The sequence below is a fragment of the Melopsittacus undulatus genome, chromosome 1, assembly GCF_012275295.1.
Source record: "Melopsittacus undulatus isolate bMelUnd1 chromosome 1, bMelUnd1.mat.Z, whole genome shotgun sequence".
In the NCBI taxonomy this organism is placed as follows: domain Eukaryota; kingdom Metazoa; phylum Chordata; class Aves; order Psittaciformes; family Psittaculidae; genus Melopsittacus; species Melopsittacus undulatus.
Window position 1 is genome coordinate 122,939,015 of NC_047527.1, and position 18,096 is coordinate 122,957,110.

Sequence of the window (18,096 nt, forward strand, 5' to 3'; positions counted from 1 at the left end):
GGCTTTTTCAAACTCCCTTTGGGAGGCTCAGTAAGAAACCACTCCCAAGCGGCACCCTTTTCTTTTGCAGTAGGATTAAGTCAAATTGATGGAACTGAAGTGATGGTAGAAAATACCTTGAAGGGGGAAGAAATGAAACTGAAGAAACATTTATTCTCCTTCCAATTTGTTCAGAAACATTAGGAAAAGCTGACAGGAGGATTTGGAAGAAGAACCCTCAGCACCATGCCAGGCCAGCGGTCAGTGACAACAAAGCACACCGCACTGGTAGTCAGCAATTCTCATTTACCAAATCAGTTTTCTCTGGGGGGAAAAAACCAACAAACAAACCAAATCCACAACTCCAGTAGCAACAGATAATTCAGTGTCTGACAGTTTAGCCATCTGTCATCTGAACTTGAATTTCAAGGTTACCCTTTGTTGTTGGCATGGGGTCCTTCCCATTGCACAAATAAGCTAATTCCTCACCTTCAGTTTCCTCGACTATTGCATAAAACTCTCATTTGGGAGAGGAAGACTAAGATACATTTCCGTGACTCTAGTTACCTTTATTGGAACAGTCTTGTTGTTAGCAAGTCTAGCAGAGACTAAGTGAGTTCCCAAGGAACTAAATCCTTCCCACTTCAGCAGATCTTACCGCAGCGAGCTATAGCTCACAGTAGAGAGCTCTGTGGAAGACTGTGCCAATGAGCAGTTTTCCCTCATAGACGGATGCCACAGAGCTTCCCTGCAGCACGGAGCCATTGTCGGCATAGATGCGTGTCACCACAGGCTCTTCCGAGAGGATGTTCTGGATGCGCAGGACCTGCCAGAAGAGGGGGATACAGCTGCTGAGACAGCTGCAGGTGAGAATTCTCCAAGAATGGAGGGAACATTGGTATGTTAACTTAAAGACATGGGTTACATTGACCAGCTGCTGCTAACTGCAGCCAAGTGACCTCTATTACAGGGACACAATTCTGCTCCAGTGAAGCATGGTCCCTGAACACTGATTATTATTTTAAGTGGTTGTGCAACAGAGACTCCACCTCGGTATGTAAGCAGGACACTAGGAATGTGTTTTCCCAGCCTAAGAGTTACTTAATACCTTCTTATTTTCACACTTTTTCCAGAGAGTAAACAACTGCCTGATACCATAAATCTACTGCTATGGAAAACGATGGCTTTGAAATGTGTCTTATGGGAGGCCTCAGACAAGGCTGAGATCAAACAGGTACCAACCAGCTTCCTGTACTAGCACTCTGATACCAGTACCTCATTGATTTCAGAAGGAAAGAAGAATTACAGTGTCACCTACTGATGAGCCACACTTGCACAGATAAATCATTCCAGTGTGAACGTTTCTGGTCATGCTTTGCACTCACTCAACTACTTTTTGTTTGGAAAGACAAGCTGGCTCGGTAATTACTGTTCATCTAAATGTGATTGCACAGCCACAGCCGCACAGAAAGCAGCCAGTCCAGAGCGACTCAGCTACTGTGTGGAAATTATTCCGTTGTCTCCTAAGGATCTGAATGGGTGTTTGTTAGTGGGTAAATGTTGTTTTGGCTTTCCACTTGAGAGCAGAAGCTATAAGCCAGAGGACAGCTGGGTCTTTGCTTTCACAAAGGCTGGGCAGGCACTTCTCTGTATAATGCAGGGTTAAGTTACACCAGGGTGATTCGAACAAAGCAACTTTCTGGCACAGTCATAGCCGAGAGACCAGCGATGTTTCACAAAAGGCACCTCAGAAGCAGGCAGATTTTCAGGATCGTAGTAGAAGAGTTTCATCCCATTGGGATGACATCCTATCCAGATGTCTCCAGTGGATGGGTCAACAGACAAGTTATCGACCAGAGTGTCCAGCTGCAGCTTCTATCCAACACAGAGGCAAAACAAGAAAAAGAAGGAAGTTAAAGCTACCAGAGGTCCTGGAAGTAAACTGCAATATGACCAACAGATTTGCCCAAGACTCTCATCTGACATAGCTTAGACTTGAGCTTTTAAGAAATATTTTCTCCCCCCTCAAGTGCTACTTTTCCTGCGGAAAGCTTCATCCCCCTTTCTGTGCCATGAGAAACCTGCTTGCTGCTCCCCCATTGCCTCATTCACACCTACACTTGTGTCAGTCAGAGCTTTGTGGTCTGACCCACACTGACTTAGCCAGCCTCTCTCTGCAGATCTATAAGCACATCTGAAGATCCCTCTCTGGTTGTTGGTGTGAGTTCAGGAAGACCTGAAGCTCTTTAATGGGGCACACAGCACCTCTGCAAACCCACAGCAGGAGCCACCCAGACCAGAACTGCACACATGATCAGACTGAAAGCGCTCATGGAGACTGATCTGTCCAAAATTTACATATGCCTTTTTATTAATGGAACAGCAGCACCTTACCTTCACCTGGGTTAAATTCCAGTTTGCATGTTTTTCCATAACATGGACATTATGATCGAATACATCTGCAATGTAGATGAACCTTCAAAAGAAAGCACCTCTTAGCAATGTGTATGAGTAAGGAGACACCAAAACCAGCCAGATCCTCCTGTGCAAGCCCAGCTCTTCCCATGTGGAATACCAGCTCTCAGCTCCCATGCAGCAACAGATATTGTGAGCAGGCCACAGGGCACTGAACTGAAGCCAACCTGCTGAGACACTATTGTAGCTTCACACTGTGCCAGTTCTTCCATTACAACTCTGAAGCAGGCCTTGGATCGTGAGATCCACAAATATGCTGGGGTTTTAATTCCAATCACCTATCAACACCACAACACAGGGTACTTCTCAGTCATGCAGACATTAACACTGTGGAGAGCTCCCACTTGGCACAAACCCTGCTTTGTTAAACCTTGAAAGCAATATACACAAACTGCTGTATTGGCTGGTTCAAATGCAGCAACCTTTGACCTTACTGCATATAAACCACCCTGCACAGCAGCAAACACTGCCGCTAGTTGAAGCCTGAGACACACGACTTCTGTTCTACAAACCCTCCGTATCACTTACATTGTACAGGTAGTGCCCTGCCTTACATGAGCCACTTCATACACTTGACCACAGAGGTACCGCATGTACAGACTAGGATTTCAGGATTCTTTTGCGTGATCAAACCAAACCTAAGGTAAGCAGAAACTTACTTTCTGTCAGGTGAAATGTTAATTCCATTGGCTGAATAAAATCCAGCTGCTACTTCTTTCACTTCTTTAGGACTGTAGTAAACAACGTTTGACCAAGTTAAACCCAAGAACATCTCCAAGAACATCAAGATGAAGTCGGAGAAGTAGTGGTCATTGGTAGCATAGAAGCTGTCTGGTCCCACAGCTACCACATCATTCACGCTAAAAGAAATAAGAAGGGAGGGAGAAAAATCAATAAAAGAATGAAGTGAGAGGTATGAAGGAGCATTTTAGGACTGCCCAGATTCCAGCCATGGGAAACATGGTCATCCTATAGACGTAAAGGGGCTGTAATTACAGATGCTTTATATAGACATATATATATTTACATCCTTTTTACTTCTATTTTGCTTTATATGACCCAGGACTCTGCAGGGCTAAGACCTGAACAGGACTATAGGGCATCAGCTAGAAATTTGGCTACCTGTCCATAAATCCACGAAAATTCTTCTCTCTTTTGATTACATTCAACCGGGAACCAGAGAACAGGTAGGAGTTGTGAGAACTTCATCTATCAGGCTCTGTTTATTTTACAATAAATTTTGTGTGCCACAAAACAAAAAGTTAAAAGCATGTTTGTTTTCACAGTGTGGCAAATTCAGAATAATAGAATATCTGAAGAGTCATATCTGCAATGACCTGAGAGTGGGTTACATGACAGAAGGTGAAATGGATCCCAAGCTGAGTCACTGCATCAATCACAGTGGCACTTACAGCTGATTTAGTGATACAACTACTAAAAATCTCATTCACAGAAGAGATTGGAGAAACACATTTTTCAACTACACAGATAAGAAGTAATCAATAAGAGAAACAGGAAAGCTGGTTAAAGAGAAAACACCTCATAGTAATAATACCCTAAAAGTAAAATCATTCTGCTTTGGGTTTTACCAAAGCAGCCTTGTTCTTCTGGGGGAAGACAGTATTTGGCTCCAGTACCTTGTCAGAAGGTCATGTTGAATGGTTTTCAGGTGCACAAGAGAATTGTCATCTTCCACATATTTAAACAATTCTACTGTGCTCTTCTGATGGGGATGGTTCACAACAAAGAGGTACACGGTGTCGTCTTAAAGAGAGAAATGGAAACAGCTGAATTCTCTGCAACAGTCTGTATGGCTGAGCACACAGCCCTGAAGCAGTCTCATACACAGCACATGTTGGGTCTGGTGCACTTGTCTCAGGGCTCTTCAAAGGAAGGACAAGTACCAAAGTACTGCAGGATGCCTCTGCAACTGGACCCAGATGTCCAGATACTCTTCCTCTGGGCTCACTCTAGGGGGAACTGCTGTGTAAACTACATTTGCTATTTCTACCAAGGAAGAAAGAAATCATGGCTTCATCCTCACACCCAAGCCACTAAGTTTTACAATCTGATGCACCACAGTGAGTGGCTGCATGAAATAGCGTCAGTCAGCTGGGAAGGAGGGCTTGTAGCCCAGACCCTTTGGGCTCTTTGGTTTATTTACCTCATCTCTTGAGAAAGCTGAAGGACCATCCTGCTCCCATACCCTGTGTAAGGCTGTAGTTCTTCTGCCCAGCCCTTCTGGTGAGACTCTAAATTAGCCACCACTGATTTCTCCACCACCTTCCCTGGAAGAGTGGCTGTGCAGGCACACAGGTGAAGCTGCAGCAGTGGTTCTCTTTCTCTTAATGTCTGCACACTTCTAGCTACTCTGCTAAAATACCCAGTGAAGGACAGGGCAGGGGAAATGAGAGGGAGGAGAGCATGAAGGGTATCTTATTGGCAGTCAGAGCCTGCCATAGGAAAACATGTCTTGGAGAGGAGAACATGGCTTAGCCACAGAGCATCAGGGATTCTGATAACGTACAGAGAATTGATAGTTTACTGTTTAGCCACAGAAGTCTTCATTCTGATCACTACTCATCAGTGAAGCACGTGTCTCCACAAAACCCTTGACCCCAGGGTAAGACAGATGTAAACTGGTAAAATAAAGTTTGTGTTGCTTTCAAGCCCTCAAACTCAACCCACGTTTTCTTTCCTTTCAGTATACAGGACATCCTTCTGTCTCAGACAGCTTTAGGTTACGTTCAAAAGTGTTTGCTTTAGTAGCCAACATCTAGAAAAGAGCCCAGCAAAGATGAAAAGCCCCAAAACCTTCTTCTCTCCCAGCAAGCACAGGATATTGGGGTGCAGTGCAAGGTTGCAAAGGGATTTCTGCCTGTGCTCTTTAGGCTGAGAATTGCCACCACCTCAAGATTTCTTTACCTTTGTCTACATAGGTGCTAATTCCATGAGGATTAAAGGATGCCAGATCAAACCCTCGGCTGATTCTCAGTTCCACTGCTCTGGGATTGTCTTCATTCAAATCCATCAAAATTATTTCGCCTGGCTTGTCTGGTGCAAAGCTCTTTATTCCTGGGTATTTCAAGCCCTGTAAAATCAATATAATTCCTGGATCAAAGGTAATGGGAAGCATCACAGGGATGAAAACGCTGGAGTCTTGTTTGGGCTTGCAAGCATGCACCAGGATGTCCCTCTGCTTCAGCACACCATGATGTGATGGAGGTAGAGGGACTGGCTCTGCTCTCATTGGTGAGCCTTGAACTGCAGCACAGAGGGAGCAAGCTCTGTGGAGGGCACAGTGTGCCATGCCCAAGGCACCACCAAGCACCTGGGTGGGTACTCCTGTGTGCCAAAGTGGAAGTACGGCACCACCAACTGCATCCAGCATGGTAAAGCCATGGGGAACAGCATCATCATGACAGCTCACAAATTTCTGGCATGAGCTTTGCAACATTATCATTCCCTGGGTTATGACTGGAACATGTAACTCAAAACATTAGCTTTTGTTTTAGAAAGGAATTGCTAGCCATCCTGATTGCAAAGAAAAGCTTGAAAACCTACTTCCAGGAGGCTAAAAAGAAAACTTTGGGAACAAACAAATTAATACACAAAATCCATTTTTTTTAAAGGTAGCGAGTTAACACATCCTAACAAGGGAGATTTCAAGGAAGCAACATGGAAGGAATTCAAGGTTACATGAACAATTAAGCCAGCACAATAGGCTACATGTGTCAGAGCCACCACCACCACTTAAGAAGTGAACTTGCTCAAGCAGAAGCCAAGCTAAGGTGAGTCAAGAAATGCCACCTAAGGTCACACAGTTTTGGGCTGTTCCTATGGAGCCAGACAGTCTTGTAGAAGAGTCCATGCATGGGGAGGGGGCATGGGCACTTACAGAGCTGATGAAAGCCAGTCCATTAGGAAGTATGTCAATGTCTTCTGAACCACATTCTGCAAGACAGGGATAAGCAGGATTTTTCAGACAACATTAAGTATTTGCCGTTGAAAAAACACCTTTTTAGTACAATTCCAGCTCTCATGAACATCCCTTTCTGAAATCACTAAAGTGATGAAGTTCAGTGGAAAAGATTACATCGCATAAGAAGTGGCAGCAGAAGGCAGCAGCATACAGATCAGGAAACAGTACTGGGGTTCACCTCTTTCTGGGGTTTAGGGGTACCTCCATGGTGCCCAGTCTCTCAGCCAGCTCCATGTGCCCTGTGGCAGCGTGGGATGAATCACCCCCTTTTGACAATAGTGTTCTGAAGCAAGCAGTACAGAGGATGAGATTTCCAGGGTAGGATCATACCCATCACTCAGCCTACACGCTTGCATAAGGTGGCTCTGGGAATTGCACACACTAATTCTCCTGGCTGAGCTGAGAAATTTCACTAAGATGGATTGCCAAATATTCAGTTAAAGCTCTCAAGTGACTCAGAACCTACTATATCTTTAACAGCTAGCTAAGGGCTTCAACAATTAGACCACACTTTTAATTGCAGGTAATAATTTCCAACATTGTCAGTTCCTGTAGTTCCTGTAATAGTTTTCCCTGCTAGGAATATAAAATAAAGAAAATAAAAGTAAATTAAATTTTAAAAATTAAATTACATTTATAAAATAAAATATAAAATATAAACTATGAACAATAAGCTATAAAATATAAAATTCTTCAATAAGAACACTAGAACAACTTTAGGCCTTCTACACCATTTTACACAGAGTTTTTAGTCTGGTGCTGAAGTACATTTGCCATCCTCCATTTTTGCCACTTCCCTGAGAAGCCTACCCTCTCTTCTCCAAATCACGAACACAAACAGCATTCCTCACAAGCACCTTCCAGACAGTGGCTGGATTAAACCCACCCAGAGCATTGCTTCAAGGATGAAACTGTTCTGCCTGTTTTCTTTAACAGAGCCACCAGCACAAGGGTTTTCCACCCAGCCTGTCCCATCTCTTCATGCCCTCCCCTGCTTGGTCATGGAGCACCTCAGCACCTCCTCCCAAGGAAGTGTCTTCAAATTTGAGCTGGTTTACTATTAGCTTTTATGCAGCCCTTACTTATCCCACACTAATTCTGCCAGGCTGTAATTCATCCTGGGACAGACAAACAGCCCTTGTGCAGAGGAACCAGATCCCCAAATTCGCCCATCCAGGCAAGTCCTTCCCAGCTCAGCTCTGGGGAGATGTGGTGTCATGACTTTTGCTGTAGGGACAGGGACAGGGCTAACTCCTCCTCAGCCTCAGCAAACCACTACTCCACCCCACTACACTAAAAAGCAGAGCATCTCTGCCTTCGGAAGAGCAAAGGTCTGAAGATGCATTTTGGGTGGGAGCTGACCTGGGTTTGGGTCCTGAATTGTGACTGGGCTAGGGCAGGAGACAGACAAGTGCACTGATGTGCCCAGAGACACTCAGAACCTGCATTTTCCAACTAAAAGTTTGAATTTGAGTTGGGTTTTTTTCAGCTTAGCTCACACCTTGGCTTCGGCAAAAAAGCTCCTTTTCTTTGCCCCAGCTCTTGGTCTCTCCAAGTCTGGGCTCATTTATAATATGGGATCAGCAGCAATTCCCCACTTCTCAGGACTGCTGCAAAGATAACAATATAAATAAATGCTGAGATGCTCAACTGCCATGGTGACATAAGCTGGATAGATAGCTTTTACTAGCAGAGCACTCTGGTGAGTGAATAAACAGAGATATAATCATTTATGGCTACTGAATTAGTGAGGCTGTCAAGCGGAAGGATGAGCAGGCTAATTGGGAGCAGATACTTAAAACCCACAAGTTTCTGGTGGAAGGGGGATAACCAGAGCCCTGCACCCAGCTACTCTGAAAGAAACTGCCCAGCAAAGTACATTTTGGCCACTTCTCAGCCATGTCCTGGTATGTGGGGAAGAGAGCAAGCACTGTTGGAAGAGCAGTGAAACGCTGATTCAGCTCAATCCTACTGAGCTGGCACTGCCGAGGCAGCTAGGAGGGAGGGAGACACACAGTCGGACACAGGGAAGCTCCCAGGCTCTCCCTGTGGGCCCCATTCTGGGAGGGCTCTCAGCTGCTGTGTCAGGCACTATATGGGACAAGAGAACCAAGACCTGATTGATGAGGTATCCGTTATTTACATTGTACTGCAAAATTGTACCACTGAGGTATAATCCATGGGATTATCTGAGATGTTTAAAAAAAAAGATACCAAGAAAAATTACTGCCTACCACAGAAATTACTTTATTTTATCTTAGTATGATGTATTCCACAGGTGCATCTAACAATAAACCAACCTGGATTTCTTGTCCAAAAGCAAATGACTTTCACCTACATCCCATGAACTGCTCTAAGATGCAAGTATTTATAGCAATCTTTATAGTAGCTTCTTCAACTTTCGGAGTTCGTACAGTTATTTTATTATTAACCAGTAACATGATTAGACACCAGTAAAATTCAGAAGATACTGTTCATTCTACAAATACTACCTGTTTCCTACCTATTTGTGAAATGAGGGTTAGGACAAGCTGCAACTTTTAATTGGTTTGTCCAGTGTTTGAATCTGTGCATACACTGCACAACATTCAAAAAGCAGAACAAATCAGAGTCTTAATAAATAGAGATCCAGAAAGGATGGAATTGTGCAGACAGAAAAGGGTACACTAGAGAATTTTTCCACCTACTCTGAGTTTGCTTGCTTTACTATGGATGCATTGCTTTTAACTTAATTGTACTAGGCTGTACCAGATTCCTGTTCCTTTATATACAAAATGGATACTGCAAGATTATTTTGTTCAGAGCTGATGCAGCTCATTACCTATGTCCCATTTAACAGTTCAGAAGGACTGTTTTAAATATAAAGACAGATTTCTTTATTAAAGAAAAAGGCCCAGGAGGCCAAGATATCCATGCAGAAAGATATCTTTACACAAAGTCACCCACAGGAGCAACCTTACATAGCTGAGTACAGCAAAACCCCTCGTCTGAATAGTGCTACCTAGGCAGCATCCAAACCTCAGGGCTTCTTGGTCTCCTTGGGTAATGCAACCCCCTTCACCCACAGTAAATGAATTTTGGAAGACATTTGCATGAACATGCAACTCTTAAGTTTCCACAAATCCTTCATTATTTGTCTTTCCACTTAATTATTTTTTGGCATTTTAACTTTTCTGAGGAGCAGCAAACAACAGAGCAAAGGCAAGGCAAGGTGCAGAGCCCCATATGATGAAACACTGCCATGAGAGCCCAGCAAGAAGCAGAAATTAAGCTCTGTAAATTGATCCACTGCCCCCTCTGAGCACAGCCAGGTTCTCAGAATTCATCTCACCTCCATGTAAATGCCAGTCACCAAAAATGAGAAACTGTCTGGAAACTAAACACAACTGTATTAGTGATTTCCAGCTTTCCTTCTTTCCTCAACAGGACAGTCAAGTTGCAAAAAAGTCTTGTAAAGACTGCAATAGTGATATGCTTAAGCAAATTACTCAGAAATGATTTTTATATTAATCACCATAATTTTTCATTCTCTTGTATGAGTAAATTATAGCTCAATCTAGAAGACCTGGAACATTTTTTCAAATGCAATTTCTTCATCGCACTACCTCAGGCAAATGAACTCTACTCATGCTCATTCATGGCAGTAATTTGACTTTGCAAAGATGTTTGATACCTGACATAAGGAAGAAGCAGGATTCATGAAATCAACACAGTACTCAGCAAGCTCAAAGGCAAATCTCACCCCATGACCCATGCAAAATCCAGGCAAATTTCAACAGAATTCAAGACATCTGAGAAAAATCATTAAGGAAGAGAAAACCCCCAGCTATTAAACCTGTGTTAAGCTCAAAAATTATAATTTGGAGGAAAGGGAGACACAAATAAGTTATCAACTGTGAAACTATCAATTTCATACTCTGGTTATCCTAAAGGAAAAGAAAATGCAAACTAGAAACATTGCTGTGTGCTGAACACATGACCCACAGTACAAAGTCAACATTTCAGCCACTGTGTTAAACCTCTTCGCAAACCATACTAAGAAGTCAAATATGACCCCTTGCTCTTAGAAACCACACAGCTGCATTGCGCAACTGCACCGAGCTCCTGCCTGCTGTTTGCATGGGGTGGCACCAGTCTGCTCCTAAATCTCTGCAAAATGAGGCGCTAAGGCAGGGGATTCTGGTTGGCATTTACCAGCCTCTCCTTCAGCACATGCCTGAGTCCGCTTCCAAAAGCTTCTACCCTTGCAGCATGTCCTGGCTTCAATCTGTCACCAGCTGACAGCCACCTGTAGGTGCCCGCCTGAAGAGCTAGCACACCCTCACCTAAAGCATAATAATTTCCTGAGTGCCTTAGCAAGGGAGAAGTGTGTGCAAGGTACTCATTTGCAAAGACGTGGAGCAGAAATGCTAACACCAAAGGCAAGAAGTGCTATACCAAACTAGCTAAGCTTTCAATACAATTTTCTTCCCGCAGTTTCTCCCTACCTCAAAGTCCAAGTAACAAATGAAAGCCAAATTAGCACTTTCTTTTGAGGATCAGGCTTGGAAGCTGGCTTTCAGAAGCAGTTGCAAAATAAGGCTGGACAAAAGCAATGCACTCAGTTATTTTCAGCACTTACCAATCCCTTTAATGAGCCGGCAGTTTGGGAGGGTGATTGGGGCTATTTCCCGTGAGGCATTGAGCCTGTTCCTGCAAGAGGAAAGAGCAGGGTTAAGAGCACACAGCCAGTTTTAGAACAGGTAATGTTCCTAGCGTAGCTTTACCTAGTTTTAATGTCTGCCATATCATGGCAACAAAACAGCCAGTAAAACACCGAATAAGCAAAACCCAGAACTGACAACAGCAATTGCTCCAAATCACTGTGATGGCTACACACGTCCAGGGACTAAGTGGTTCTCCTATGCTGAGTAACTTCAGGAACTTGACTTTGTTTGTGAGCTTCAGGAACAGTCTTTCAAGACCCCTGTGGTTCAAATGATAAAATAACATAGCCACTCTTTCTTCAGGTTTCAGACACCTAAATATAGCAGCACCCCACAGTTAGAACCAGCATTTCAGATGAGCAGAGGGCAACCATCTACCCCAACCCACTGGCTATTTTTGGTGACCAGGGCCACCAGCAGTTGCACTTTCTTCATTTCTTAGTCCACATTCAAACGTAACGATAGCATTGCTGCAAGGCAGCAACAACAGCTAGGACTTGGTTGGTAGTACGACTTTCAGTAATTAACCCTGCTCCATTCTCTTCTCTCCTGGTACCCACACAGCGCATCAACCTTCAGCAGTGCTAAATGTCCACAAAATCTGACTGCCGGCTCATCCTTTACTAGACAAGAAGATAGAGACAGGTAACTACACATGAGTTTCTATTTCTCCATCTCCTTCAAGTCATTGGCAATTCTACATGAAAGGCACCTCACCACCAGGACTGCTGTGTTTGACCATGCTGATCTGCAGTGCCATAAGAAAACATGTTGTATTTCTATGTAAAAATGTCAAGCTAGCATACTAGAATATTTCTTCCTTTTTTTTCCCCAAAAAAAAGAAAGCATTTAAACTAAACACAGTTGTTCCTTCGCATGCCTATCATACACACGTGTTGAGGCTGTACTTGCTCCAACCACAGGAAATTCTGAATGCAAAGATCCCATAGCAAAACATAGCCATGTTTATGTTATAGTTTTAGGCATAAACATAAAGAGCAGTATCAGTTTGTGGTATGAAAAATATGTGATACAGCTGAGCACTGTATGGTATGTCAGCCCTGAATGGTTTTTAATGGCTTAATTATGAATTGTAAATTGCTTCAGTGCTGTACCATGGACACAGGTTCTTAAGGCCACAAAAAAAGGAAGAAAAAGGGTAAAAAGGGCAGAGGACAGCAAGGGAAAGGAGCCAAGTTAAACTCTCCCAAGTCCTCTCCCACAGCTCAGGAGCCCTGACAGAGAAGTACACTGGCTCCCAGCCCACAGGCAGCACAGAGGGGATATCAGCTCCCCCCTCATCTCCCCCAGCACAGCCAAACCTACTGGGCCCCAAGGGTGGCTTGGGGTGATCATGCCCTGAGTTTGCACCGCTGCCTGCTTAGGGCTTTTCCCTTTCCTATTTGCTCCAGCTTTTCCTGGGCAGACTGCAAGCCACCCAGAGCCAAAAGCACAGCAGGAACTCAGCCAGCAGCCAATGAGGGATGATGATATCCCGACAGCATTCCCAGCAAAACACTTTATGGGCTGGAATGAGAGTAATTCAAAAGGACGCTGGTTACAAGCCTACAGCATATACAGAGGCTTTTCCAAAATGTGACAGTTTATCTAGCTCAGACAGCCTCAGCTCCCAGGCCAGATGGCCTAGATAACTAACCGGCCATGCCAAAACCACAGCGAACCTGCAAACTGTGGGGCATGCAAGTCCAAAAAAAGCAGGAATTTTGCTACTTGGTGCACCCCAGTGCATAGCACCTTTTCCCACCCAGTTCCTCTTTCCAGTTTCAGTCTCCACTCACTGTCCTGCTTCGTGGGGCACAGACCCTTTCTTTCAGCAGCAACCTGTTGCATATTCAAAGACCTCGTTCTCTTTCAGCTTTCCTCTCCTCTAGCCTAACCAGTCCTGGATCTCTGAGGGCTTTTTCCCCTGACAGGAATGAAAATCACCTCCTACTTTTGCTTTTGCTCCCAGCTATTTTCAAACCATCAGCATCTTTCTAGAAGCATGCTGCAGTTTTGAACCTTGCGTGCAAGCTGAGCTGTATCAGTACTCAGCATTATGAAATGGTAACACTGTGTGCATAAATATACATACCTAGATATGAACAATAACACCACATGCATACTGAAAAACAGAAACACAGTGTAATTCACATTCAAGATTTACAAATTAGCTCAAACCTTTCTTCGAAGAAGAGTTAGAAATATAAAATGCCCAAGCAGGAATCAGTGCAGTTTCAGTTTGCAACACATAGAACTTCACCTGTTTTCTGCTGCACACACCCTACTCCAGTGCATCTGGTAGCTATCAACAGTATAATAGATGCATAAACCAACCCAGTATAGGAAGAACTAAGTTGCAAGAGATCTGTATCAATTCTTCAAGCTTTTTTTTTCATTTCAGGGATTCCCGTTGTACTATACAGACCCAATACACCAATCTCAGAAGGAACAGCACGGGATCTTTGCTGGCTTCCTGCCTTCTGGGGGATGGGTAACAGAGGCCTGGCAGGAGTTAACACTACTCACAGTTTCTCCTCCCAAGACTGTGTTAAATGATCTTAGAGTACTGTGTGATCTGAAGTTGTGTGTTTCCAAACTCTACAACCGCCTGAAGACAGCTGTGATGCTGCAGTTTGCTGAAAACACAACACAGTAAAAACTCAAGAGAGCTATGGAGACATGGGGATCCTGTTTCTATCTGCTTTATCAGATTCCAAATATTGCATTTGTTCATTTGATTTGGAGGGGACGTGAGGCCCCTGCTCTTCACAGCGCTTTGAAATGGCTCACACCACTACAGCTTGGGGTGTGTTTTCCAGCTTGCGCAACTCCAGAGGTCCTGTTACCACTGTGGTTATCACGAATGCTTGAGGTGGATTTCATGCAACATGCAGATACATCCATGCCAAGCACCTGGGTCCAAGAAGTATAGCCCTCCTTCTCTAATTAGCTGTAACTACTATCTACCCAAAGACCAATTAACTGGATGTCATTGCTTTGAAGTCAGGCATTTGGAGTCCTTGTGGACATGAGCAAAATTATAATGGCATAGCTGCCTTTCAACACAATACCTCATCATCACTTTTCTGGCCTGAAACAACCAGTGATGTATTTAGTAGCTTTCAGGACAGAAGCTGCTCTAACAGTGTTCACATTCACACCTCATGATATGAGGTATATGATATGGAGCATGATACAGCTGGGTATTTTAGCTCACAGCAAGTGAGGTCCCAAGTCACAATCACAGAATTCCATGCTCCTCCAGCGGAAACCTCATGTACACAGGAGCTATTGTTATCCAGAGGTCAGCTTCAAGAGAAAATCGCAGGTTTATGGCAATCTGATTTCCACGTACTGTTTCGCTAGTCAGCAGGAGATGAGGTCAGCTTGCAGATACCAGGTCTGGCACAGTCCTCTGCAAAACCAGAGGTACCAGCCCCCTGCCCCAAGGCACCCTCTCACCAGCATCTTCCTGGGGAGGATTTCACATGCCTGTTATCACAACAGGAATTTCCACTGGACAAATGCTCCTGAAGTTAGTTTATGCCTGACAGAGGACGAGAAAAGCACTGCTCAGCAAGTTCCTAGTTTTCTCTGGAGAAAGCCGTTTCCCTTCATGCTAGCAGTGATGGCGATGATACTGATGATGAACCCTTCCCCTTTGGCCATAACCATGTCTGTGGAAGAGCAGCCCCTCGCTGAAGTTACGTCCCAGATAAAGAGCCGAAGTGCCGAGGAGGGGTGCACCCGTGCGGGTATCCCGCGCCGCTGTGACAGGGGGTCGCAGCTCCGACACCCCGCAGCCCATGCCGCTCGGGGTCCGGTCCCGGCTGCCCGCACCCCGTGTGATCGACCGCTTCACCCGGGACCGCAGCTCCCCCCGCCGCGCCGCGCCCCGTCCGGCTCACCGAAAGGAGAGCAGCCGCTCCACCACCAAGGCTGCCGCTATCCCGACGAGAGCCACCGCCAGCAGCTTCCCCATGGCCGCCCGCAGCCCCGCGCCGCGCTGCCCGCTCCGCTGGGTCCCGTCCCGTCCCGTCCCGTCCCGTCCCGCCCCGGGGCACGGCGCTGCGCACACCGCCCCCAGCCCGCCTCCCCGAGCACAGCCGCCCGGCCCTCCCGCGCCGGCGGCGGAAGCGCGTAACCTGCCCTGCGAAGCCGGCTCTGTAGGCTCGGGGCCGCTTTGGGAATGGTGACTGCTCTCACTGCTGCGGTCCTGCCAACAGTGTTCCTCTCCGTGAAGGAACAGAGCTCTTCGGGGCTCTGGGGCTCCTCCATGCAACAAGCTGCTTTGGCAACAGCTGCAGCACGGGCCTCCATGTGGTTTCTGCTTTTCTGGAGAACAGGTTTTGGTGGGTTGATACCCTGCCTCAGCAGTTATCTTTCCCTCTTCTGCACAGTGAATGCCCACACCTCCGAGGCTCCATTCCTTTGAGCTTTTCTGAAAGACTTGAGAAATCACTAAAAAGCGCTTCCCTGCTCTTCTTACGCTTGGTCTTGAGGCCAGGCAGATTCTCCACACTTGGTAACATGTCAAGTAAAGTGTGTTGTGGAAGAGGAGGCACTCTAAAATGCCTCTCCCTGTCAGTTTTGGAATACCTCTTTTCCTCTTTCTGGTCCTTGGTTACTTTAGTGTATTAGGTAGCTGAGAGTTTTCTTGGGGGGAGGGAATTCTTAGTTTCTCCATTTGTTTTGCCTGTGTGTACAAATCTCACTAATGAAGTCTGCTTCAATCCTAGAAGTACGTGGTGGGGTGGGTGGGTAGCAGTGTTCAAAGTTTGTGGATATTTGGGATGATAAAGTTCAGTAGACACTGCTCAGATGCTAGCGTTTTATAATGCTTCCAATCCTCCTATAGCCATGGGCTTTGCCTTCTCTATGAACAATTGTAAAACTTAGTATCATCTGCAAATTTACTAAGGGTCCATCTGTTCTCCTTGTCCAGGTCATTGATAAAGACATTAATCACAACTGGCCCCAGTCCTGAGCCCTGGGGAGCACCACACCAACTGTGTTTATCTCCATTCACCAGCACTCCAGGCGTAGCCATCCAGCCTGTCCTGTTACCCAGTGGAGAGTACACCCATCCAAGCCATGAGAAGCCAGTTTCTCCGTAACAGTGCTGTGGGAAATAGTCTCAAAGGCTTTGCTAAAGTCTTGGTAGAGAACATCCACAACCTTTCCCTCATTCACTAAGTGGATAACCTCGTCACAGATCAGGTTAGACAAGCAGGACCTGCCATTCATAAACCAACCCTGACTGGTTGTCATGTACATGGCTGCATGATGGCACTCAGAATAATCTGCTCCATAATCTTCCTGGCATTACGTACCACAGCCTTTCCTCATCCTTTGTCACTATGTTTCCCTGGGGTGGGGGGGTGGGGGGGAATGAAGAGGGGAAAAAGACCTAATTCCTACATGACCATTCTCAGGTGCTTCCGTTGTTTCTAACACATCAATAACCCTTGTGTCTTTGCTGCCATGTGGATTTCCATCCCCTACTTCCACTGAGATGGCAGAACAAAGGACTTCCCTAGCATGCTGTCCCTCAAACATCCACATGCTGCCCCCAGGCTTGTCTCTAGCCAGCTTGGTTTGATCCCTCTCCCCCTTCAAATCTAGTTTAAAGCTCTTTCAATGAACCTGGCTAACCTCCTGTGCAAAGATCCTTTCCCGTTTGTGAGACAGGGGTACCCTGTCTGTCACTAGCCAGCTTGGTGTTGTGTAAACTGACCCATGATCAAATACCCCCAAATTCTGCCAGCTTACACAAGGATGATTTCTTATCTCAGCTTGCTGTAGCACTGCTTTGCTGGCGTAGCATTTTTCATTTATTTATTTACACCACAGTTTAATTTGCAAGAGCACATACTGCTTGCTGTCTGGGTCTCAATTTTAGTGTGAGGTGGGTGCAGTTCATCTGCTAAAATGTAAATGTCTAGAGAGAAGATGGAGAAATCAGAGCTAGTCATAAGATTGCTAGAATGCCCCTACTGTGTCAGACCAAGGGTTCATCTAGCTCAACAGCCAATGGATGCAGTAGACAGGAGCATAGGGAAGAGTAAAGAAATGGGGGTCAAGTTGCATAAATCCCCAAGTTTCTTTCCCAGTTACTAATTATTTTCAACTTCATATGATCTTTACATATTTAGTAAGACATAACAGATTTATCTTCCAAGTACTTTCCTGTCTTCCCTTGAACTGAGTTGTGCTTTACGATATGCTTTGCTGACGTCAAGCTACCCAGGCACCCTGTATAGTCAGGGCAGGAAAAGTTCCTTTAAGATAGCAATCCACATGCAAGGTGCCTAAAATAGATCAAGAAATCTTCCCTAAGAAGTGGCCATTTCTCTGCAAAGGAACCTACAGTAACTAATTCAAGTGCAGAAATCTGCTGTGTGGATGCCTGAAGGTAGATGGAGTCTCAGCTCATCAAGTCACCCTTGACTGAAGAAAGAGCCTGGGTTTCTTAGCAGCTTACCTCCTCAGCACAATCCCAGCCAGCCTGGGGTCTGCCCATTGGCACTGCTAGCATCTGTTGATTTTCCCCTCCCCAGCACCCCGTGGCCTGGCTGAATGGCTGCAGCAATGCTGGAAAACAGCCCACTGGCTGCAATTGGGTCTGTTATGAATTCTCCTGAGCTCTTTGCCTTTGGGGCACTCAGGAGAGACCTGGGAATTACTTTCTGCCACATAGAATAATGACTAAAAGCAGGAATGGCTTGTGTACACGTAATCAGCCATGGAGGGATATGTACAAAGCCTGGGAGCAGAGGCAGTGAGCAGAGGAGGGAGACAGGGTAAGTCTTACTCTCATTTAGCTATTTAGACTCCTCTACAGGCAAGGAAAGGAAAGAAGCCTTCTGTAAACATGTACAAGGGGGAGATTTATTGCATCTGGGGAAGCATGCTGAAGCAGGACAAATAGCATTCTGTAGATGCCTAATC

At 45.3% G+C, this 18,096-nt stretch overlaps 1 protein-coding gene across 1 annotated transcript; it reads right to left on the minus strand.

Moving 5' to 3' along the window:
* Positions 1-271: 271 nt before the first annotated feature.
* Positions 272-15,182, minus strand: LOC101881932 (serum paraoxonase/arylesterase 2). The gene is made up of 9 exons (XM_005152914.4): positions 15,054-15,182; positions 11,058-11,128; positions 6,353-6,408; positions 5,380-5,545; positions 4,092-4,218; positions 3,114-3,314; positions 2,374-2,455; positions 1,726-1,854; positions 272-805 (listed from the first exon to the last, which is right to left on the minus strand). Exons 1-9 carry the CDS (start codon positions 15,125-15,127, stop codon positions 647-649), a joined length of 1,065 nt encoding a protein of 354 aa, XP_005152971.2. The 5' UTR covers positions 15,128-15,182; the 3' UTR covers positions 272-646.
* Between the last annotated feature and the right edge of the window lie 2,914 nt (positions 15,183-18,096).

Bases quoted from the DNA above. Each gene is read 5' to 3' on its own strand.
- LOC101881932 (XM_005152914.4), bottom strand. From the start codon at position 15,127: ATGGGGAAGCTGCTGGCGGTGGCTCTCGTCGGGATAGCGGCAGCCTTG. The intron at 6,409-11,057 runs GTAAGTGCTGAA...CCTGTCTTGCAG, and splicing joins CCGGCTCATTAAAGGGATTG to AATGTGGTTCAGAAGACATT. The intron at 4,219-5,379 runs GTAAAGAAATCT...TCTCTCTTTAAG, and splicing joins TAGCACCTATGTAGACAAAG to ACGACACCGTGTACCTCTTT.